The sequence below is a fragment of the Helianthus annuus genome, chromosome 11, assembly GCF_002127325.2.
Source record: "Helianthus annuus cultivar XRQ/B chromosome 11, HanXRQr2.0-SUNRISE, whole genome shotgun sequence".
Lineage (NCBI taxonomy): Eukaryota > Viridiplantae > Streptophyta > Magnoliopsida > Asterales > Asteraceae > Helianthus > Helianthus annuus.
Window position 1 is genome coordinate 189,479,164 of NC_035443.2, and position 25,659 is coordinate 189,504,822.

The 25,659-nt window shown below is 36.5% G+C and overlaps 2 protein-coding genes and 2 long non-coding RNA genes across 4 annotated transcripts; 3 read left to right on the forward strand and 1 right to left on the reverse strand.

Annotated features, from left to right (window-relative positions):
- The first annotated feature begins 2,259 nt into the window (after nucleotides 1-2,259).
- Nucleotides 2,260-4,594, forward strand: LOC110891519. Its single transcript, XR_002565384.2, has 3 exons — nucleotides 2,260-2,782; nucleotides 3,574-3,630; nucleotides 4,406-4,594. It is a non-coding gene; the product is annotated as an uncharacterized LOC110891519 (long non-coding RNA).
- On the reverse strand, nucleotides 4,500-7,214 carry LOC110891518 (GTP-binding nuclear protein Ran-3). The gene is made up of 8 exons (XM_022139220.2): nucleotides 7,056-7,214; nucleotides 6,866-6,935; nucleotides 5,845-5,901; nucleotides 5,636-5,753; nucleotides 5,380-5,469; nucleotides 5,113-5,292; nucleotides 4,928-5,005; nucleotides 4,500-4,729 (listed from the first exon to the last, which is right to left on the reverse strand). The coding sequence occupies exons 1-8, from the start codon at nucleotides 7,056-7,058 to the stop codon at nucleotides 4,660-4,662; spliced, it is 666 nt and encodes a 221-aa protein (XP_021994912.1). The 5' UTR covers nucleotides 7,059-7,214; the 3' UTR covers nucleotides 4,500-4,659.
- Nucleotides 7,215-9,858: 2,644 nt separating this feature from the next.
- Nucleotides 9,859-11,437, forward strand: LOC110887513. The gene is made up of 3 exons (XR_002563371.2): nucleotides 9,859-10,092; nucleotides 10,177-10,300; nucleotides 10,416-11,437. It is a non-coding gene; the product is annotated as an uncharacterized LOC110887513 (long non-coding RNA).
- An 8,114-nt stretch (nucleotides 11,438-19,551) lies between these two features.
- Nucleotides 19,552-20,451, forward strand: LOC110889028 (dehydration-responsive element-binding protein 2B). The gene has a single exon (XM_022136518.2). The coding sequence runs from the start codon at nucleotides 19,552-19,554 to the stop codon at nucleotides 20,449-20,451; it is 900 nt and encodes a 299-aa protein (XP_021992210.2).
- Nucleotides 20,452-25,659: the final 5,208 nt, after the last annotated feature.

Sequence of the window (25,659 nt, forward strand, 5' to 3'; positions counted from 1 at the left end):
CAGAGTAATCGCCATAACCAATAACCGAACCGATAACCAACATAACTGATGGTTATGGTTATACAGATTTGTTTAACCGACCAGTCGATTATGGTTACGGTTATGAAGCTTTGATTAACCGACGTAACTGAACCGAACTTATTATGTTTAATCTATAATTCTATATAATGGATTTATGTTTTACAGTAACCATGTAGAGGTTTTAATCAATATAAAAGTATGTTAATAACAAAATGACCTTACTGTAGATGCCATTTATTTTGATAAAGGATTAAGGTGTTATAATTGTATTAATCTTCTGTATAATAACACTGAGTACATAATTAATAGATTACGTTGGTGATTTTACATAATTTTATCAATGAGAATCACTTTTAGTGCATTTGGATATGAACATACAATGAAGCTTGGGAAACTTGAAAATTCCACCATCCCACATCGAAGGCTTAAGGTTTTTTTTTTTTTTTTGGTTGAGAATTACCTTACTTAAAATTTAAAAAGCAAACTCACAATGGTATTTTAACCAAAAAATTGAGTTTTAATTGGATGTCTTATAAAAGAAGGCTCAAGCTAAGTCCAACAATGTGGGTTTCATTTTTCTTTTGTAGGTCTTTGGCGAATAATTTTTTAACTTTAGCCCAAAATTTGGTTTTAGTTAAAGTTTTTGGTTAATAACCGAAACAGAACCTTAACTGACCTAAACCATAACCAAAGTTCGGTTAAGGTTATGATTAATAAAATCTATAACCGAAATTAGCGGTTATGATTAATGGTAAAAACCGACCCATGCACATCCCTAGCCCGGGTAGTACGGCAACACCGTTGCAACACTCTCTTCTTGGATCCATTAAGTACTAGGAAGTTTGAGATTGGTTTGTAAGTACTGTGTTGTAATATGAAGGAAGATGGAGATCGGGTAGTTTGAATTCATAGACTTTCACCCCCACCGATTCAGTTAGTTTGAATATTGAAGTGCTTAGGTCACTCGGTATGGGGGGTGTCCCCAGGCCGTTGTGGGGCGGCGCCACCCCATACAACCATTTCCTCACCTGTGTGGTCGTCGAGATAGTCCTGGCCAAGACGATGATGACGAGCCTCCTCTCACACACACATATACATACAACACACACATATATACACATATGGATTAGGCTCATCCTCCATTTCCTTAGGTCTATCCTCTTTGCCACATCCTCACACCCATCCTACATGGCAGGGCATCCCTTGAGGACTACCCTCCTCCCATACCGAGTATCCTTAGGAAGCTTGGTAACTTGGCATGTGCCTCTCGTACCCTTACCCTTATGCATAATTGCTTGGGATTGGCAGCATGTGTGAAAACAACTCCTACAGTTTATAATAAATGAATTAACTTGGCGCTATTCAGGCACTTTTACCGATTGATAACTCTTGGGCGTTGATAACTCCTACATGTTACATGAAGCATCCCCAAAACTTGCTACATATTTGTAGCGACTCTACACGTTGGTGATGTATGTGGGTAGTGGTGGTGGTGCTAGCATGGCGACCACAGCCGAGACAGAGGCAGCAAAGGAGGAGAGGCCACAGGTTGCGATGACAAACAATGGTTGTGGGTGGTTTTTACCCATTTTAAGTTCAACAAATTTTGTATGAATGGTGGATTCAAACCCGAGTGAACCCATTGTATAGTTTTGACTGACCGAAATTAGACCCGTATGATAATTTTGTTCCTCAACTCAAGAATGGGTCATAATTTCCTAGTCAGCTATGTTAATACCCCGCTACTCCCTAGACCATTGTGATTGGAAGCGACAAATCCAATCAATTGTTGCTGCTTAATAGGGTACTTTCAATAAGCTGGGACTCATAATCTAACTTGGTACTTTTAACTATGTTTGGGCAGACTAGAGACCACTGTGAAGTGGAAATGACTTGAAATCTAAAATACAGAGGTGGACATGACAAAATGGCACCAATATATGATATCAATTAACACAGCAAAGATATTGGGAGCTGTTAAAACTCACACCCAAAATACAATCTTTCCCACAACATACCTGATTGTATCATGGTTTCCTACCAAAAGCTTTTCAAACCACCATCCAGACATCTTATGTAATATCCATAAAATTTTATATTATAATAATAATATAGTAAATAAATAAGAATTATAATATAATTAGACTTTGAAAATTGATTAAATGTATTTATATTTTTTTTTCTTTAGTTAAATATGGGTTAACCTTTTTATTTGCATTGAAAAAGAAAAGGATAACAATCAAAATTCAAATCCTTTTCAACTCATAACAAATTAGCCGAAATTTTAGGATCATGCTGCTAATTTCAACCTTGCAACCTAGCAATGTTTCTCATATCCATCGCCCCTTTTCCGCATCATCTTGTCACTTCTGTTCCGCCCGAACCACAACCGCGACACCACCGTCTACGAGCACCCTTGCCCCACCATCTGCAACAGTCGACCTCACCAACGCCATCAATCCAAACCAACTGCCATACTCAGTCGCAATAGCATCGCCGCACAACCTTACCGCCAAGAGACGCGACACCACCGTAACACTCCGTTCCGCACACCATCGAAAGTTGCCGCTGGTTCGAACTCCGATCAGTCATACAACCACCGAAAGCTCGCCGTCGCTCCGCTGTGACAACTGCCGCCCTTGGACTATCAATTTAGTTCTGATACGGATTTCCCCATACTGCCGCTCACCTTAGTTCCGTTCCGCGCGACCGTCCTAAGCTCTTATTGTGTGTCTCTGGTTGACTCCGTTCGACTGATAAGGTACTGGATCGAACCCTCTCCGACTCAAACTAAATATACTAAATTTGGTTTGTTACGGTCTTCCGGCGACTAAAATAAAACTGAATTGTATGTTAGGATTGAACTGGGTTTCTGTCTTGCTAGCTTTGCTTCTGTTCGAATGAAACCACATCATCCGGTAGTAGTTAATATGGAAGTATGTATATGTGTGTAACTTAAGCCTTCAACTAATATAATTTCTTGTTAGAATTAATAGTCACTGTTTTCTTCATACGTACGTGTATACACACTAAATATTTTGAATATGATATATATATAAGTATGGTTTACAAAGAGGATGATGTTATTACTAGATTGATTTTATAGTTCTGCAAGTCAAAAGTCAGAACTATTTTGATATAATTGGTTTTATAGCCACTGTACCAAATTTGTTTTAATAGCCAATGTACTCTAAGTATTACATGTAGAGTGGATGTCAAAATTATTTTGATTATGAAATAAGCTTCTATAATTTAAAAGGTTAAAATCTTCATATTTTTATGTGATATTACATCTTTAGATTTTGTTAAACCATACTTGTAGGTTTTAAATAAGATAATTAATAGTTTTAATATCATTCTTTAATATAATATAAATGTGATTAATTATTTTGTAAAGTTCACGCAGTTAGTTATTATGACCGAGGTAGTAGTTTTTATCATTAAAATAAATGTTCAGATTTAGTTTCTTAGTCGCCGGGAAATTTAAAGGAACGGGTCTATTAATGGGATTAAATTATTTTAAAACTAATTCGGGCTGTAACTGGATCATAGGTTCTTGATTTTCGGGGTCAACTTGATTAATTGGTTTTGCTTTGCTTGCTAATAAAGGTACGGATTCTGTTTCGTTTACATCATAGTATTTTTATTCAAATCCGTTACTTTGTAGTACGGATGTTTTCGCTACTGGTCTCTGTTTCGTATTGTTATATGATTAGTATTTATTGTAGCATGCAATAGACCTTAGACCTTGTGCTCATTATTGCATGTTCCCTTTAAACTTATGGCAAAATACATTTTATTTCTGATACGGCTTTGTACTCTGTCACCCGAGCGCTTCTGACTTGTCGTTGGGGCGTCAACGACATGGCACTCATCGTGACGGTGCGTAACTAAAGTTCACAGCGTTTCTAGTTTGTGCTTGTGTAGCACATGGCCCCTAGAGGCGAATAGATCGATCTTAGCTCTGACTCCTGACTCCTGACTCCTGTTGAGATGGAATAATGTGTGTGCGCCTACACGCACCATCTCGGCGCATGGACTATGGCCATGTATGCCTCTGTTTAGGCTCGTGGGTGCTTCTATATTACGTGACTTGTTTTATTGTTATATGTTGTCACGTATGTCTTGTCTCTGTTATGATATGTTTGATATGATTATATGCATCTGATTATGTTCAGTATCTGTTATCTGTTCAGTATAAGTTTTGGGATTCAAGTTATAAAAGTATTTGTTTCAGTGCCATCTTTTGTATTTGTTAGTGTCAGTACCGATCTGTTTTGCTTCTGTATGCCTGCCTTACTTTTACTGTTGATTTCTCCGTTACTGGGCAACTTTTTGGCTCAGCCGTAGTTTCTTTCTTGTGTTTGTCTTATGTGTTTGACAGGTAATTTGGGGAAACGTGGAGAATAAGTGAAGAGTGTATTGAAGATAAAGATTTATTTTTATTTCGGTAATGAAATGAAAATGTAATTAGGATCTTTTGTTTTAAGCGTTATGGATTGGTTTTAGTTTTGATATCTTTATGAGTGACATGTCAGCCTGTCCAGGTTGGGGTGTTACATCTTAATCATAATCAAAATCGAAAAATCCACAAACAGAAAAACTCTCAAATCCCACAAACTCTTTCAAATTTTATATCTATTCAAAAGCATCATCGTCGTCATCTGGAAGAGGCTGGCTGGCAGCTGCAGCAAGCTCAGCTTCATGCCTGCAAATATTTCAAAGACATCATTCAATAATTCAGGAAGCACTGTTTTTTTTTTTGCGCGGATTTAGTTGGGTTGGAAGGTATAGTTGTTTAAAAACTGTTTCTTAAGATTGGTTTTACAAAACCCATATATTTGGATGGGTTTCCTTAAAAAACCTCAAAAAAATTGTTGAAATTAAGAGCAACAAATGGGCTTACTGTTGTTGCGCGGCAATGTCAATTTGCACTTCCGGAGGAGCTAGAGCAGGAGACTCAACAAAATGCAAGTTAGGGTCCCTAAACAAACACAATTAGCATCAAAACATGTCATTAAGACTAGCCCTCTTACAACATTTAAGACAGTTAACGAAAGTTCACCAATACACTTAGCAGAGTTTACTTACCCAGCGAGTTTCCTTGCAAGATAAAGAAACGGCTTCTCAAAGTTGTAATTACTCTTAGCAGATATCTCGTAATACTGCAAGTTCTTCTTTCTGTGAAAAGTAACCTGTTTTGCCTTCACTTGACGGTTCTTAACATCAACTTTGTTTCCACAAAGTACAATTGGAATGTTTTCACAAACACTATATAGACAACAAAAACAGCATGTAAGAAGAAGATAAAAAAGGATTTACAAAAGTATGCATACTTCAAAGATATTGTATACATACCGGCAAAGATCACGATGCCATGTGGGAACATTCTTGTAAGTCAACCTTGCAGTGACATCAAACATAATGATGGCACATTGACCGTGAATGCTGCAAGAAATTCCAATTGTATGATTCACACAATATAGAAGATGCTAAAAGTCAGCGACTAATAATTTGAAGTACAATATCTGAGCAGCATTTGCAAATATCGGATTTTTTTTTGCCTAGTTTACATGAAACAACTAACCAACACCCAATTTAAAACAATACTTACTAATATCCATCACGAAGACCACCAAATTTCTCCTGGCCAGCTGTATCCCAACAGTAAAACCGGATCTTTCCACAATTAGTGAAGAAATCCAAAGGGTGAACCTCAACACCAATAGTTGCTAAAGACAACAAAACAAAACTTATATCAATCATCCAAGCTGTCAAAAAATTCATCAAACAAAACTCATATGAAAATTTATGATTACTCACGTTCGTATTTCTTCTCAAATTCTCCGGTCAAATGTCTCTTCACAAAAGTTGTTTTTCCTACACAGCTCAGAAATTAAAGAAGATTCAGACTTCAGAGTAAAAGTCAACAAGTTAAAAAAATTGACCAAACTGAAAAAAGAGTCTAAATACCAAACAATGCATGATTTAATCTTAAATCCTTGCTAACTTAAATCTTTGTCAACATATCTAAAAACAAAAAATAATCTAACATCTTCCCTACACTTATCATATATAGAATGATTCCACTATACATTCTGATTGAATTGATAGACTTGCTTATAATAATCAACAGACAACCATAGATGGTCCTTAATTGCACAAAAAAATACCAAGATTCAACTAAATACCAAACAATGCATGATTTAATCTTCTATAAACTTAACTCTAAGTATAACTGAATTCCACTACACCTTTTAATCAAACTAATAGCCATGTTTAAATAATCAACAAACAACCATACATGGTTCTGAATCACAAAAATACACTAATATTTAACCAAACACCAAAAAGTGCATATGTTGAACAGTTAAAAGCATCAAAAAAATAGTTAAGATGTCAAGAAAGTCAGAAACTGGACACAACATATTAATTAGTACATACATAACAATAGTGACAAACTACACATGTATTTTCACATGCTTTCTTAATCTATCATAAAAAATGTCCCAACTTCATTCCCTTTCTATATACATATCACAATTTCATAAATCATCAAAAAACAAAACAAAAATGCAGTATAAACCCTAAACCTCAACATAACATAACGATTGTGACAAATTGCAGATGTACTTTCACATTCTTCCTTAAGCTATCATAAATTTTGTTCTAACTTAATTCACTCATTTATATACATATCAAATTTTCATAAAATAGAAGAAAACATAATGCAGTATAAACCCTAAACCTCAACATAACATAAAATTTGCATCAAAATCACATAAAAACATAATCAATAACCAAAATTAACAAAAGTAAAATTAGAAATTGAGAAAACAGTTACCAGTTCCACCATCGCCGACAATAACAAGCTTGAAACTCGGATAATCAACAGTTTGCTGATTCGGCAACGCCTAAAAAACATAAAAAAAAACAATGAGAAGGAATTTCAATCATTCAACAAATTCAATGAAGCTAGAACAAAAAAGATGATCGAAAACAATGACATATTGTTGCAGATCTGGAAGACGTACCATAGTGAAGGTGTGCGTAAAAGAGGGGATGAAGGCGGAAGTAGAGAAAGTTGTGTCGTTGAGTGAGAGAGAGTGCCCTAATTTTGAAGTTGAATAGAAGATAAAGCTATACTTCAATGTTAGCTTTCATCTCACGCGGTTGTCTCTACCGTTGGATCGACTTCGTTTGAAGTTGGCCGTTGATTGTGCTGCTCACGTGATTAGAGGAGATGGTTTGAAACGTATAGGGATCGAACTTACTAGAATCACGATGGATGGTAATAGACTACGAACTAAATTAACCATGATTTACCGTTATTTAGTATTTCAACCAAGTGTTATAACTTTTAAAAATATAAATTTAAATCCAATTAGGAATAGCCAATAGTGTGGTAAGGCTAAAGGGTGTGGGGATCGTGGTTGGGACATGATTCATCGCGTAGGAACATGAATGGAACGCTATACCATCTCCTTCCCTAATCCATCATGGTTTGCATGGATTAAACCATGGTCATCCTTTCCATTTTTCAAGTAATCATTTTTTTTTGTTTAGACAAAGATATATTAAAATAAATAAGGGGATAGTGGTTTGGGACTTTGGGTAATGACCACAACCTTAGGGTAGTGGTTTTGGATTGTGAATTAGACGTGGGTGACATGACAATGACGTGAAGGGTCATCGTGTTCATAAGGGTTATGACCACACCCTATAGCTTAAGTTAGATAAAGTGGGTAGTAGAAAGTCATGGGTTTAATCCCTATAATGTGCATTAAAAAAGATTATTTATTATTGACTAAATTGATTTAATAAGTAGATATACATAATAACAAAATGATGAAAAAAACCTACATCGGTAAGAAAATCCTCAATTCGACAATTTTATTATACGCGAGGTTGATGTGGTCTTCTATGATAGATGTGTGCATTAAGGTGCCTCAAAGTTGAGACATCTGTGGGCTGGCGTCCGAGGTGAAGGAGGGCGGAAAAGGAGTGGAGTGGGTTCGTAATCAATATGTATTTTTTTTTTATGTTTTTCTTTCTTTTTTTAATTATTTTATAAAATAAGCTAGATATCTTGTAAAGATTGTATACGTTCTTACTATTAATTGTAATTTTAAGAGTTTGTAAACTTTTTAATAAAATGTATGATTTTATAGGTAGAGAATCCTGTAAAAAAGGCCTAAAGTGTGAGAAGCGTAAGAATGAATTTCAGCCATTAGATTTTTTGATCTAATGGTTGAGATCAATAGGGATCAATACACCATAATAACGAGCGTTTTTTATCTTTACTATGAGTACCATATTGCTATACTTATATAGAGAAAAAAATATGTTTTGATCAGATGTTTAGTCAATGAATGGTGTTATATACTTGCTGAATGGTGTTATATACTTGCTGAATGGTTTATATACTTACTGAATGGTGTTATATACTTGCTGAATGGTGTTATATACTTGTTGAATGGTGTTTATACTTGGGTAAATTATATTTTTCGTCCTTTATGTTTGTATCGGATTGCAACAGATACCCTTTAACTTCAATAATTACAGTCATGGTCCTTTATTTGAAAAACTCGTTACGCCCTAGGTTCTTTAGCACTAACCAGGTTAAAACTTTAAGTTAAATCTAGTAACAAGAGGGTATTATGGTCATTTCATGCTTTTATTTAAATGTTTTTTAACAGATAAAACCAAAAAAACATAGTGCAGCTTATTTTGATTTCTTGTTAAGCACTCTATCACCACTACCTGTGACATGACCACCACCACCATCGGGCACCACCACCGCCTCTCTCTCTCTCTCTCTACATTCATAACACCACCGCCGCCACACACACTCTCTCTCCCTTTCTCTCTAAACTCATAATACCACAACCGGATCTACAAACACCACCACTGCCGCCACATGTCCTCATTAAACCCTAGCCCCCAAACCGTTGTAAGAGATATACATGTACAGATCTAATGGATTTCTTCAAACCATAGACCCAAATCTAGTGGGTTTTCATTCTGGGGAGAGAGGGAGAGAGCGCGAAATGATTTCAGATCTGATGGTAGATCAGAGAGTTGTGAAGACAGATCTGATGGTTCGGCTGTCGACGGTGGTTGTGGATCCGGTGATGTTAGAACTTGATTCGGTGGTTGTGGTGGTGGTAGTTGAAGAGGTTTTTTTTGTGTTGAATTTGTTTGAAATCTGAAGTTGAGGATGATGAGTGGTGGTGCCAGTTTTGTGTCCACATAATGTATTGGCTGCACTTAACCACACATTTGGTTTTGAGTTTCATGATAGGTTTTGCCTTTGAATTTGTACAACCAAGTTTAAATAATAAAGAATTAAGAAAATGGGGTTGGATTCAACGGTTGTGGTGCTGGGGGTTGTTGGAGAGGGAGAGAGAGATGGAGAGGAGAAATAGTTGACAGAAAGAACCAAGGGTTAGTGTGTGTATATTAAAAAGGAGTGAATTGCAAGAATTGTCCTTTATCTTTATACCTATTTGCAGGCGCTGTCCTTTATGTTTAAAATTGACAAGTTTTGTACTTTATGTTTTCAAATCATACACGTTTTGTCCTTTAGCCCTAACCTGGTTACTTTTTTCTGTTAGATGGAGGGCAAATTGGTCTTTTTATCTATTATATAATACTCTATTTTGCAACATTTTGTTGCAATAGAGGTTGTACACCATGCTTTGTTGGTGTTTTGTGCATGCAATACTTGTACCCTGGTTGGATTGTTGTTTGTACCATGATTGGTTTTTGTCTGATCTTCTTATCACAAAACAAAGAGAGACACACAACAGTAGAGATCAATGGAAGAGAGAAAAAACTAAACAGAGCCGCCGCTTCTCTGACGATTGGCCGACCTCCGGAGCGTCGTAGGCCTTGATTAACCGAACAAAGAGTAAGGAATCTCATGGTGGTGGTGATGTTTGCAGACGTGTCGGCTAGGGTTCCGGTGACCGTAGATGGTCCGGTGGCTTACACACACGATGGCAAGAGGCTATAGGTGCGACTGTTGATTACCTTCTCCAATTTTCAGGCTTCCAACCCTCCAACAAGGTAATAACACTGACAATATTGGCTCTTCAGATTTAGATCTATGTTGGTGAGTAAGGAATCTTATGGTGGTGGTGATGTTTGCAGACGTGGCGGCTAGGGTTCCAGTGACCCTGGATGGTGCGGTGGCGTACACACACGATGGCAAGAGGCTATAGACGCAACTGTTGATTACCTTCTCCAATTTTCAGGCTTTCAACCCTCCAACAAGGTAACACTGACAATATTGGCTCTTCTGATTTAGATCTATGTTGGTTCGATGTTGTTGTGCGTTCTTGAATGTAAGCCTTAATTTTTTTGGATGATATCTGATTTTGTTGTTTTAGTTGATGATTGTGATTTATATCCTAAATTTTTGGGGTGATGGCGGTGGTCTGAAGCTGAGATGACCTTGTGGGACTATTTAGCAATACCAAGGGCGGCATCTCGCAACTCATTGCCACATTATCGACATAGTAACGTGAATTTGGCAGTTGGACCGTAACTGGATATACAAAAACAGCAACGGGTTGCATGTGTGAAAGGAGTGTAACATAAACGATGAGAGTGGCGGATCTATTTCAAAAGAAAAGAAAAAAGAATACAGACATGAGAGACAAAGAGAAAGAGAGAGATGAAGGTGAGAGAAAGTGGGCAAGCCACAGGAAACTGGCCGGGTTCGTGGTAAGTCTTAACACACTAAACCGAGACTAAGGAATCCGATGGTGGTGACAGGCCATTCAATGGAACAGCAGTGGTGATGTTCTCAGCGTAGATGGTGTACTGAGGGTGGTCGGAATACCACTGTCACCTTTGATCGAGATGGTAAGTATTATCTGCTACTTGACTCATTGTTATATGGTTGGTTTTATTATCTGATGCTTAGCAATGAACAGTCAATTTGTTATGTGATTGGTTTGGTTCTGATCATAAGTTAGTTTGGTTAAGGATCCTTCAAAATGTCCTTCTGCAAGATATATATGCCATGATCACTTTTGTCACACTTTGTATTCCTAAAATGAAGGGATCTTTGCCTGTTTTTATAGCTCCAAATTCATTCATGTTCACTGTGATAGTGATTGGCCTTTATAAATATGATAGTAGGAGATTGGATGAAAAAAGATTTGTTAGAGCACCTTTTATGCGATCCACATGCATCAAAAAGACTTTCCAAGAAGTTTATTATAAGGGAATGAGTTTTTTTATTCACCATTCATCGTTGTTATGTGTCATCTCAAATTACACCATCACCCTCTTTCAACTTTCATGAAAAATACTCATCATTCATCTATTACATAAAGTTTCAACTACCTTCTTATCAATGTTAGTACAGTAGATAGTTCTTGCACACATTTCCCTTTCATCTTCAGACTAAAAACAAGATAAAAAAAAGGTGTCCACATCAGCAAAAGTGCATATACGTGGTTTATTCGCGCTTCACAAGTCACAAACATGGGTGAAAGAATCGTACCCGAGGCACGATTCGGTTTGAAACGGAACTGGTCCAAACGGTACGGGTAGAAACGGTTCGTGTCGAAACGGTTCGGGTCGAAACGGTACGGGTCGAAACGGTGCGGGTCGAAACGGTGCGGGTCGAAACGGTGCGGGTCGAAACGGTACGGGTCAAAATGGTGATTGCCGACACGTTTGCAATTTTTGTGGTGCTTTATTTTGGTTGGAAGAGCGAGTTTCATGTAGGATGTTTAGAGACGGCTTTGGTTATAATCAATGTTGTAGAGGTGGTTTTGACGCGCAAAACCTGGTTGAAAGTTGTAAATTAAACCACAAACATCAGCCTCATAATAATACTATAGTGATTAAGTAATCATATTTTATTTAGATAATCAAACCTAAAGAACGAAGATTATTAGTGCAAGAACATTCACTATTAGGCCATGTGTAGTCATAAAGCCCCCAAAGGGGCGTTATGCGCCATGTGGCATGCCACGTCACCCCGGGGCTTTATGGGGCTTGAGGCCGTAGTCATAAAGCCCTACCTCATCATAACCAAAGTGTAAAATGCAGGGACCAAAGTGTAAAATGCAGGGACCAAAGTGTAAAATGCAGGGACCAAAGTGTTTTAATGCAGGGACCAAATTGTAAAATGCAGGGACCAAAGTGGAAAATGGAGAACAAATCCCTTCTTCCTCGCGCCGCGAAATTTTTCACGCCTTTCTTTTTTTTTGGTCATAACGCCGGGGGGGGCGGTGTGGGCGGCGCCATAGCGGCGCTATGGCCCTTGGTCGCGCCCCACTACATATTGCCTTACAAATGGAACAATAGGTGATGGACCAGTAATTTCCATTTTCGCTCTACCTGTGGCTTGACTGATTAAACCTCTTTTCACTAACAAAGTGATAATACTTAATTGCAGTTAATTTCGGATGATTTATACCCGTTGCACGCCTATATGGGTCAATGACTGATGATTATTCCCTAGCGTGTGATTATCTATTACATTCTTTTTCTTGTATATAGCTAGGATCAGATATATTATTTAATCAAGAGATTTGGAGCTACACTTTCATTTTTAACAAACTTCATACAAAGACAAAGATTTTGTGTTTGAAAATTTGATTATAACTCTTTCTGTATGTAAAATCTAATATATATAGAATTATACTATTTTTTTAAGTTTAAAAGTTGTTTTATTTAACAATATTAGTAGTGGGAGTGCAACTGTTTATATAAATGTGGACAAAAATAATGCACAAGTTTTTAAATAATGCAGATCCTAAAATGCTTCCAAAGGAAATCCATGACAAAAATAAATGTGGCTAAATGTGGCTACACAGATCCTAAAATGCTTCCAAAGAAAATCCAGCCCCCGCCGCATCGCGACGGGTTACTCTTCTAGTTTATTAAAGAAACCATTTTAATAATTTAATTTAATTATATATAAAGAAAAACTTTTCTCTCTCTATATATATACCCTCTCTCTCCCTCTACCTCTCTCCATAACCACCATCTACAACCGAACCCAACCCACATCACCTGACAACTTCCGGCGACCACCACCACCCTTCACCGAGAATATCAAGCGCCATTAAAAGCTGTGGAGGCCAAAGATTATTCCGGTTTTCTGCTGGCGCTATTAAAAGCTTGTATGTTATTGTTTGTTCGAAAACGAAAATATACAGGTTACAAGCTGTGGAGGCCAAAGATTAATCTTTTGCAGAGAACACTAGATGTTTACAATTTGGAAGCTGCAATTGCTCCCCTTTTATGACCTCCAAAGCAAAAACCATTCTCTATTCTATCCCTTCTTTCTTTGTTAACAATTTTATAGACAACATTATTATTACATCAACTATATATCTTTTGGTGAAATTAATCACTCATCCCCAAGTGTGGAGTGTGTCAATCTGGCTTGGTTGTGTCGCCCCACCCACCTGCAACCAAACCCACCACAACCACCCAACTGCCACCCACCTGCAACACCTTCGTCGCCGCCCCACCCACCTACAACCAAACCCACCAGAACCACACAGCCGCCACCAGACACCCTTTCATCCTCAGTATTCGTGACGACTCCGTTAATTTCTCTTCTTTCAAACGTTGGCTGGTAACTTCCCCTTTTTCTTAACGAACCTTATCATTTTAATTAGTGATAATTTTGCTAAACAATCAATTGTTTTTTTAAAAAATGGAATTTTGATTTTAGGGCTTTTAGATCTGTAGAATCGATTGAACAAATTAGATTTGAATTATTGAAATTTGATGACAGTGAATAATACAGGGACATGATTACAGTTCGTGCCTTTTGCAGCAGATCAATTGATGAAAGAATGCAAGGAATCGAGAGAGATAAGGGGGTGAGAGAGGGAGGGAGACTGGAGAGTTTCAGTTTTTTATATTTTTTATTTATATATTTTTTTACAAAATAGTCCTTGAATATTAATTATTTACACACTAGTCCCTGGAAAGATAAAATGACAAGAATGCCCTCATGTGCAAGGCACATGACCAGATTTAACCAAAAAAATAAACTGGGTTAGGCTTAAAGGACATATCGTGCAAGATTTTGAAACAATAAGTACAAAACTCGTCAATTTTAAAGATAAAGGACACCGCCTGCAATTGCCTATACACATAAAGGACAAAACTTGCAATTCACTCTATTAAAAAGCATGAAATGATCATAATACCCTCATGTTACTAGATTTAACTTAAAATTTTAACCTGGTTAGTGTTAAAGGACCTAGGGTGTAACGAGTTTTTCAAATAAAGGACTGTGACTGTAATTATTAAAGTTAAAGGGTATCCGTTGCAATACGATACAAACATAAAGGACGAAAAATGTAATTTACCATGTATACTTATTGAATGGTGTTATATACTTGCTGAATGCTGAATGGTGTTATATACTTGCTGAATGGTGTTATATACTTGCGGAATGGTGTTATATACTTGCTGAATGGTGTTATATACTTCCTATAATTAAGGTGGCGGTTATGGGAAGTTTTTAATTAATTGAATTAATGATAAAATTACTTGTTTACCCTTTTCAATTAATTTAGATCTAATGGCTGAGATTTTTTCTTACCTTTCTCACACTTTTGGTCTTTTTTACAATAACTTTACCCTGGTTTTATATATATATATATATATATATATATATTTAATTTCATACACATAAAAACATAATTACAGACATGTTACAACAAAACTATTATATATGTAATTATAAAATTATCTTCGTGTTCTTTGTGTTAATAGATATACATCTATAACAATATAATTTGTTATGAACAATGGTATAAAGATCAATCAAACAAACACAAAGAAGTAACGACAAAAACGGTGACAAAATTTTATTAAACCAGCCCAAAGATTTACCCCCCCCCCCCCCAATCCTAACAGATCTTACAAATTGTAAGATCATCAAGCAATACAAAGTACAAACGATATCCAGATGATCATCAATACTAGAAGGTCAATTTTCTTCACAAATACAACTGAGAGACTACAATGATCTTGAACAAACTATCAACAATAACAATCTACATAGAGAACCAGAGAAGTGTGTGTGAGAGAGAATGAGCTCTCTGATGAAGAGCTTTTATATGCAGGCACAAAGAATGTTACATTCATGTCCAAAAGTATGCTGAGAGATGACCGCAGCCCCTCTAAATATTCACATTTGGTCCCCATACTATCAACCTATGTATAAACTTAACACAAACTATAACAAACGAAATATAATCCATATCATATAAACTGGGCCCAAACATAACAACTCAGAAGCCCAATAGTACAGGTCCGGAGCCCATATGAATAACTGATCCAACACAACATTTCAACACAATTAATTGTTTCAGTGGCATAAATTATTTGTGTAATACCAAAATACCAAGTGTGTAATAATAGAATTATCATTGTGTTTGATTGTGAGGAACGAACCTACCGAACATGTTATTGAACTAAAATCGCCATTATGATGAACGAAATGATGAAAACTAAAGAACCATTATGTTGAATGAACCAAACCTAATAAAAATGGACATGATGGGCAGATATGATGAAAAACGAACATGACGAATAAACCAATTTTGATGACAAAATCATAATCCAATACCCAATTAAGATATTGACATCGATTGCACACGAACAAAATATTTTGAGTAAATTATAAGTTTTGTTCTTTATGTTTACATCAAATTACATGCGCTGTCCTTTTGGTCAAAAGTTTACAGGCGGTGTCCTTAACCTTTCAAAATCTTGCACGTTTTGTCCTTTAGGCCAAACTTGGTTCAGTTAATTCTTGTCATGTGCAATGCACATGAGGGTACAATAGTCTTTTCCCCTATCAACCCTTTTTATTTCCCCATTTATTACCCTAAGTCCCTTTTGTCCAACCTCCACCTTAATCTCTCTCTGTTTCTATGGTTGGCCACCAAGAACCACCACCAATATCCCCATTCTTCTCCAAGCATACAACAATCACCACCAACCCCCTTGTTCTCTAGCACCCGGAAACGAGACCTGAGGACAAAGATCAGAAACAAGAGAGTTGAACACATCTTTTCCAGCTTCAATTTACCTACATGGTCCACATATCCAAAAACCGCTTTGCCGGAAAGTGAGATTTGCAGTGGGGGAAAACAATGTTGGTGGGGGCATCGTTGGGAAGTCTAATTTGATGATTGAAACCGTTGGCTATGGGAGATGAAATGCGTTTGGAGTGTGCTCTCAGCACTCATGTCGCTGCCGGAAAACCCACCCAGCCATCTGAAGGGTTGAAGTGTGCTGAAGGGTTAGCAAATAAAAAAGATACCAGTTTAGATCCAACGGTCAAAATCTTGAATGGCACTGAAGTAATTTGGCAAATCCCTGATTCTCCAAGATCAATTTTGTTTATAGCTCATGGGTGTAATGGTAGGGCTGCTAACTTTTGGGATAAATCTGAGCAAATGTTTAATTGGTTTGAATCTCATTTGAGATGATGATGATGATTTGAACTTGAGTTGCATTTGAGGAAGTTGTGAAAATTTTGATGGTAATCTTAGTCTTTGTTGTATTATATGAATATGATTTGTGTTTTCTTGTTAGGGTGCTAACCTATATGTACACTGAAATTATGAGAGAATCATGAAATTCTTTTCTTATGCCTGCTTAAAATTGTTGGTATGTTTCTTCTAATATATTCTTATTAATTACTTTCTGTAGATAACTTTCATTTTTTTCCGATGGGAACTTCAAACATCAAGTATACTACCGGTGACAATTTAAAAGGGGATTGATGTGGACGGTTGAAGGCTGTAAACGAATCGAACGAACACGAACGAGGCCTTATTCATGTTCGTTCGTTAAGGAAATAAATGTGTTCACGAACGGTTCATGAACACTTACCGAACAAGATTTTATGTTCGTGTTCGTTCATTAAGGAAATGAGCGTGTTCACAAATGGTTCACGAACACAAGCGAACACAAATAAATTTGGCGAACGCGATGAAAGGGTAAAGGTGGATGGTTCAGAGAATAGCACTAGAACTTGAATCCCTTATTGTAGAACGGAGGTAGATCATATTCGTCGATGTAAATAATGAGATAAGAAAGGGAAATGGTGCATAAACAAGGTAAAAGACGGGTAATGATATAAATAAAAGTTTAATAGTATAAAAATTATAGATAAAATATATGAAAGTATAAAAATCTTTAATTAAAACGCGAACATATGAACATAAACGAACGCAAATGAACGAATGTTTACGAACACCTTACCGAACGTTCACGAACACAATTGAACGAACGAGACCTTTGTTCATGTTCGTTCATTTAACTAATCGAACGGAATTTCTTGTTCATGTTCGTTCATTTATTAAGCGAACGAACATAAACGAACTTCCCGCCGAACTGTTCACGAACTGTTCGTTGAACGTTCGGTTCGTTTACAGCCCTACTTGAAGCGGCCATTGGTGGTTGGAGTTACAGGCGGCTTAAACCCTAGAAATTTGGGGAAGATGGATTGAATGTTGAGTTTGAAAGGGTTGAGAGGGAAATTACCATTTTACTCTCATGTGCATTGCACATGACAGTTTTTAACTGAGATTTATAACCAGGTTTGGCCTGAAGGACAAAACGTGCAAGATTTTGAAAGGTTAAGGACATCGCCTGTAAACTTTTGGCCAAAAGGACAGCGCCTGCAATTTGATGTAAACATAAAGGACAAAATTTGTAATTTACTCAAATATTTTGTATGTTATCACGGCAATTATCCTGTTCTTCAATTTCAATTTTTTGCTCATCCTACGTCATTCCCGCACCTTGATTATTGTTTCTTGATCGTCCATAATTCTCTCATTTGGAACGATTATTTAAGAGATAGGGGGACCAAAGGATTCAAATAAATTGAGATAATTATCTTATCTAAGAGAGTGTAGTTTACCTAAATACCCATGCATTACATTACAACAAAATAAATAATAAAAAAAGATCATGTGATTGGTTAACGAGTATTATTGTTTTTTACAATTATGAGTGTCATGATCCCGTCCATGTATGTATATGTTTGTTCTTATCATAGTTTAGTGGTAAATTAATCAATCTCTAACTTATTGTGCTTTTTCTCGTTAGTTTGTTAGCTCTATATATGTATCCTCTCTACATGTAAAGAAATTCTTAGGTTGAACGTAGTGGGGCGGTATAGCCCACATTAGCGCCGCTATGGCGCCGGGCACACCACCCCCCGGGCGCTATGGCCCAAAAAATTCTCGCGCCGCTATAAATTTCGCGGGGTTGTGCGATGTTTGGTTTAATATTTTGACTTGTTTGGTACCTGCAAAATGGAAAGGAAGCAGCAATTGGTCCCTGCAAGTCCGCCGGAAAATCGGCCGGAAACCTGCCGGAGAATTGGAGAAGAAGACACAGGCGATTTGATTTTGAATTTTTTTTGGGTTTAACATATTTGGTCCCTGCATTTTTCAAATATCTAAAATTTGTTTTTAAAACTTGGTTTTTAACATAATTGGTCCCTGCATTTATAAAAACTTATTTTATTTAATGTTTTTTATTTAATGTAATGGTTTTTTAATTTAAAAAAGTTAGAAATTAATTAAAAAAATTGAAAATTAATTAATTGAGTAATGATTACACAGGGGCTTTATGATTACGGCCTCAAATTGCATAACGCCCCATAAAGCCCCTTGCTGACGTGGCATGCCACATGTCGCATAACGCCCCTTTGAGGGCTTTATGACTACACATGGCCTTAGAGTTATTTAAATACTGATCAATGTTATTCATCAACATCATTTTTGTTCTCACGTTTTAGTTCTATTTTATACAATTCATATTTTTATAATTTCCTTGTAAAGCAAAACATGAAAATTTATAGCTGGTTTTAATTTCAAAGAAAAACATTGTGGATCTTACTACTTAGAACTTGCATAAAAATATTAGGTTGTGTTTGCTCTAAGAGTTTTAGAATATAAACTTATAAAAAAATGATTGGTGCTAATTGTTTTACTATGAAGAAATTAAGTTTTTAAAATTCAAATTGAATATAACTTTTTTTTTTTAACATGATAATTGAAAGAAGCAATTGTGTTGTCTCGTTTTCTTCCCACCAAATCCCAATGGTTCTTACTATAAATCCAAAGATAATGAAACCAGACAGATAGGATAGGATTACTCATCGATCATAATCACACATCTCTTTAACTTCTTGTTCCATATAACAAATATAATACTAAAGTATTATATAATATTTTATACTAAACTTTGTTTAGCTTCATAGATATATTCTACTACAATACATCAACATTGTTTGGTCTTTCTTTTTACATGTCATTCATTGTGTTTTATATACAATCTGTGTCGGTAAAATCAAGCATGGCCTGCAATTATTATAACCATCAATATCATCTTGACTTGTTTCATATAATTGTCCCCTTCCGAAAATCCTAGATACCTTAGGCTCCAATTTGCACTATAAGAATCAAACCAATCGCTCATCACAAACTAACTAAACCGATACCTAACATGACGCCCACCGTGCCGCCAGGTGTTAAGGGCAGAAGAAAGATGCCAAACTCTAGAGGACATCCAAAGTATGTTGGGGTGAGGCAGCGGCCCTCAGGGCGCTGGGTGGCCGAGATCAAGGACACGATGCAGAAGGTTCGGTTATGGCTTGGGACTTTTGACACGGCTGAGGACGCTGCACGGGCGTATGACCAAGCTGCACGAACGTTGCGTGGGGCGAACGCGCGTACCAACTTTGAACTTCCGGATAGTGATAGTGTTTGTGGTTTGTCTGAGAACGCTGAGCCGTTTTCGTTTGAGGAAGCGTGTGGTTCGGGGGGTGATGAGGGTGGGCTTCTTGGTGCACTCAAGGCTAAGTTGTATACAAAGAATGGTTCAAACCATGCCAAAGTGGCTAACACCTTGTTGCAACCAGTTTGTTTAACCAATATAAAAAAGAGGAAAACGCCACCCTGTGATCAACCAGCGATTGTTCATGACCCCATAAGTACTCAGCGCGTGCAGGCTGATCAGGATCAACTTCATCAAGTCCAGCACCATCATGTTCCTGATGCCAATGAGCTTGCAAACTGCCCTAACCGCTATGACGAGTTGCAGTGGTGCTACAAGCCGCTACCGCCGGCAACTGAGCCGTGGCCTACGGAAATTCCATGGCTGGAGACTTCAAACGCGAACAACCAAGTCATGAATCCTTCAAGCAGCTTGTGTGACACAGGTCTTTTGGATTCCATGTGGCCGGAGGCTAATCAAGCAACGACTAGCCAGTTAACAGGAACAGGGGGGTGGCCGTTGGGTCCACAACTAGTGCAGCATGACTACGGGTGGGATGGTGGTGGCACGGTTCAGTCTGCTAATAGTGTTGCAGCCAATGCTTCGAATTGGGACCCTTTTGTTTATTGAATTTAGTAGTAGTAGGTTAACATTTAGGTATAAAAATTCTTTATTCCTACGCATGATAACGAGCGAATCAACAATGGCTTCACATCAATTCTTTATTTTGATTCATGTAACCGGCCTTTAGTTTGTTAAATTTACCACAGTTGTAGGAACAAATCAAACATATATGGGTGTTACCATATGTAAAGTTACAAAATCTTTCTATAAATTGAGCTAATATGGTGTGTGACATATGCAAGCCTCATGGACTTTCTGTATGGTTCATTTATACAAGAAAAACCAAGCTCTCTACAGGACATAGTTAAGTTGCAATCTCATACCACCATCTTGTTAATGTTTTGTAATTACAGTATTATATTGGCACCAATCATTGACACCAATTAAGGGACGACAATTCCATACACAACTTGAAATATGACATGAAAATAATTAGGTTTTGGAGGGCTAATATAAATCATTCATTAAATGGATCAACCTGAACACGCTTGTTTAATGTCTGGGTTAACTCGAGCATGACCTATTTTAAAATTGACGCGTTGGTAAGCTAACTAATTCTCTTTAGTCTCTATCCTTCTAGTTCATGCTTATAGGGTACTAAGAACCCATTTATGACACATAACAAACAAAAGTAATTAAAAAGAAACTAATAACAAAACCAAGTTCATTTGAGTTGTAATCATTGATTCATTGGTCATTTAAAGTCTATTTTACCAAATCTTATTCGCCTATGAAAAGTTAAACAAGTCGACCCGAAACACAACTCTATTTGTGTCTGGGTTAGCATTGACGCCTTTGACACAAGCAGATATATGAGTCGTGTCCGGTGAACGTAATCAAGATGAATCGGTACCGAACGGAATTGTAAATCGGAAATTGCAAAGTATTTGGCTAACACCAAAATGTTTATTATTATTCAAGAAACTGACTCAAAACTTGAATTACAATCACTAATACCCAAAGCATGGTATTTATAATCTAAACACTCCTATTAGATTATAACTAGGATTGCTAATAAACTATTAAATTGGACATGATAATTATCACTAAATAATTAAACCTAAACACGTTTAAATATTCTATAATTATCCACTCCATGTTTTCCTCGCCTTGTACGCAAAAAAAGCTCTTTTATTCGAAATTTCCAACAATCACCCCCGGAATTTCGAACTCGTATCTGACAAGTCTTCGACTCCAAGCTTTTCGGCCATCTCCTTGAACTTGATCTTCCCAAGAGCCTTCGTCAAAATATCCGCTTTTTGATCAATGCCACTAACATGCTCGACCACGATATCTTCACGATCAACACATTCCCGAATATAGTGAAACCGGGATTTTATGTGTTTGCTTCTTCCATGGAAAACCGGGTTCCTCACGAGAGCTATCGCCGATGTATTATCAACACGTACCACCGCCGCTTGAATTTTCTTGTCTAGTAATTCACCAATTAATTCTTTTAGCCAAACCGCCTGACACGCGGCTGCACTAGCCGCCATATACTCTGCCTCACACGATGATAAAGCAACAGTACTTTGCTTTTGAGAACACCAAGTAACTAGTTCTATACCCATCCGGTGGACGGGATTTTTTTTTTATATGATAAGGCTTATGGGTGTGGGTTCGGAAAACCACAAAATGAAATGAAATACTAGTCACGGGATTTCTTTTTATATGATAAGGCTTATGGGTGTGGGTTCGGGAAACCTCAAAATGAAATGAAATATTAGTCTTGTATAACGTTTATATACAGCCGTTACTCATTAAAAAAACAATAAAAGCTATTTTTTGAATAAAAGCTAAGTACTTGATATTTAAAATATGTAATGCTTTTAAATTAATTTATTAAAAAAACTATTTAAAATATGTTTTGCTTTTAAATTAATCTTCATCTTCATCTATACATATAATAAAGTAAATCATATGAAGGACACATGGCGTTCTATGAGGTGATCTCAACTATTTTTCCCGCCTAAATAAATAAATATAAATAATATTTGTTAATAAGATTTAAATAAAAAATATATTATTTTAATCCATAAGTTTTATCTTTTTATCTTTTACCCTAAACAAATAGATATAGATAATATTTGTTAATAAAATTCAAATAAAAAATATATTCTAAACAAGGGAAAAGATCAAATAGGAAGTTAATTTTCGCTAGGAAGGATAGGAAGCCATAGGATTATGACATGTGGCAAATTTTAAAATAAAGAGAAAGGGTATTTTAGTCAATCCAACTCCTTCTTCTTCCTTTTTCAAAACCCAGTAAATTCAAAAACCCACCATTTTCAAAACCCACCATCTTCAACTATTTCTTCACTTTCTATCTCAATAATCACTACATTATAGTGCGATTTTCATCACCAATCAATGATTCAGAACCCGATCAACGTGTTCTTTAGCTTTTTTTGAAGAAAACCCAGTTTAATTTCATAAAAAAATCTCGTTTTTTCCGGTGATTTTGGAGATAATCACTCGATTCGTTCGATTCGAGCGTTGATAAGTGTTTCTATCATTCAAAATTTGTCAATTGATGAAGAAATCGGCTTCGATCCATGTAAGAAATTCTTTAATTTCATTTTCATGATCTGGGTTTTTGATTTAGTCATTGCGTTTTACAATCTTTGCGGGGGTCCCCGGTAGCGGGGTCCCAGGGGCGGCAGCCCCTGGCGGGGTCCAAGGGGCAGAGCCCCTGGCTGGGGTCCCAGGGGCGGCAGCCCCTGGCGGGGTCCAAGGGTCAGCTCGGAAAATTTTTTTTTTCGATTAAATTGCTGTACTAAAAACGCATCAGAAAAATTAATTTTCCATAAATTGGCTCATTTCGAAGACAGTAATTCGTAGACAATTCAGACAGTTCACAGTGACACATTTTTTAGGTGTTTTCAGTCCATTGCGTTTTAGAATGAGTCATTTTTAAGTGTTTTCTGGCCATTGCGTTTTACATATAAGACATTTCTTTGTGTTTTTGGTGCATTGCGTTTTAGGTAAAACACATTTTTATGTGTTTTCTGGCCATTGCGTTTTACAAATAAGACATTTCTTTGTGTTTTTGGTGCATTGCGTTTTAGGTAAAACACATTTTTATGTGTTTTCTGGCCATTGCGTTTTACAAATAAGACATTTCTGTGTGTTTTCTGGCCATTGCGTTTTACATATAAGACATTTCTTTGTGTTTTTTGTGCATTGCGTTTTAGGTAGAACACATTTTTATGTGTTTTCTGGCCATTGCGTTTTACAAATAAGACATTTCTGTGTGTTTTTAGGCCATTGCGTTTTACAAATAAGTCATTTCTTTGTGTTTTTGGTGCATTGCGTTTTAGGTAAAAACACATTTTTATGTGTTTTCTGGCCATTGCGTTTTACAAATAAGACATTTCTGTGTGTATTCTGGCCATTGCGTTTTACAAATAAGTCATTTCTTTGTGTTTTTGGTGCATTGCGTTTTAGAAAAATGTCATTTTTTAGGTTTTTTTTTTCATTGCGTTTTACGTAACTAGTGGTTTTCTATTGCGTTTTACGCAACTGGGTTTTAATTTTTTTTTTTTAAAATATAGCAATAGTATACTCGTTTTAAAGATAAAAAAACGCTCGTTTTTTTGGTGCAATTTTTATAAAAAAATAATGTCGTATGAAAGAGTTATTAACGTTTAAAAAATGGGGGGGAATTGGAGGAGAGAGAAACTATTGGCTTGGATTGACTAGAATACCCTTGAACAAACTCACGCGCCTCTTTTATTCCTTTCAATTTCCCTGATTTAATCTTAGCCCTTGATTAACTTAATGGATGGTCAAGATCACTTCCTATCCTTCCTAGCCAAATAAACTTCCTATTGTATCTCCACCCTTCTAAACAAATAGATATAGATAATATTTGTTAATTAAATTCAAATAAAGAATATATTATTTTAATATTATATCTTTTACTATTTTTTTCCATTTATATTTATCTTGTCCTTACTTTACAATAGGAATTATCAAAATTGAATTATAATAAAATAAGCACAGGTAACTCATAGATTCTACTAATGTTTTAGAACCCTAACGTTGTTAGTCTCCGGTCGCCGGAAAAAAGTTTTTGACCGAAAAACTTATTTTTGGCCGGAAAACTCAATTTTTTGTCACAAACCTCTTTGTAACCTTATTACTTTCTTTAGGAACATTTTTTCTACTAAAAGCCCCAATTATTGAGGTCGTCGTAAATTTTTTCATCGCCGGAAAACTCAACATTTTCGTCCCCAACCTTTATGTAACCTTAGATCAGACCTTTAGGAACCTTTTTCCGGCTCAAAACGTTTTTCCGACGATCGGAGACTAACAACATTAGAGTTCTGTTAGTCAGGGTTCATTTGAAGCTAATATGTTGATAGTTGGGACAGATAGTGGTTATTTTTGAAATTGAAACTGTTAGCGGGAAACGACGAATAGTTGAGATTATTAAAAACCAATATTTCTTTCTTTAATTCAACTTTTTCCAAGTTTTGTTGGTGTGAATTTTGATGACTTGGTTTTTTATTTTATAAGGAGGTTTATCCCATGAAGCCAATGAGCTAGTGGTGGAGTGGTTAGGGAGAGACCTTGTGTTCCAAGTGACCCAAGTTCAATTCCTACCCCTAGCATTTAGTTTCTGCGGCACCTGGTGATGATGGGAGACTAGGCGAGTAGGCGGCGATCGCTAGTTCGATCCTTGAACTGAGCGGGTTTTACCTCACCGCACTGTCGTGCCTTCGGGCGAGTGTTCACGGGCTTCGGCCCTAGGTGAGGGTTTTCCCCGGTTCGGAAGGCGAGTGTATCCCGATGTGGTGAATTTCGCCAGTAGCCCATTTGGAGGATTCGTTGGCCGTTCAAAAAAAAAAGGTTTATCCCATGAAATTCAATGTTATTAAAGCTTTGTCCCATGAAATTCAATGCTATTAATTAGTGACAACTTAAGAATGTTCAATCAAAACTATCAAGAGTAGATTAAAAATAATAAGTATTTACAAATAATAAATTATATTGTTTTCATTAATCAACCCGTGTAATACACGGGGCCATAATCTAGTATACTAATAAATAAAAATCATCATTTTTTGACACGTGTGACTATCTGGTGCTTATTGTGTTTATTTTTCTACTTCTCTCTCCTATTAAATATAATAATATTAAACATTATTTCAACTGCCATGTTGGTGTAATACAAATGTCTATTCAATTCGAGCATGACAATCACGGTCC

What these genes read in the sequence shown, in the direction of transcription:
- LOC110891518 (XM_022139220.2), bottom strand. An exon ending in ATTTGAGAAGAAATACGAAC is followed by an intron (nt 5,754 to 5,844) that starts GTGAGTAATCAT and finishes TGTTGTCTTTAG; the next exon opens with CAACTATTGGTGTTGAGGTT. An exon ending in GGTCTTCGTGATGGATATTA is followed by an intron (nt 5,470 to 5,635) that starts GTAAGTATTGTT and finishes AATTTCTTGCAG; the next exon opens with CATTCACGGTCAATGTGCCA.
- LOC110889028 (XM_022136518.2), top strand. Translation starts at nt 19,552, where the DNA reads ATGACGCCCACCGTGCCGCCAGGTGTTAAGGGCAGAAGAAAGATGCCA.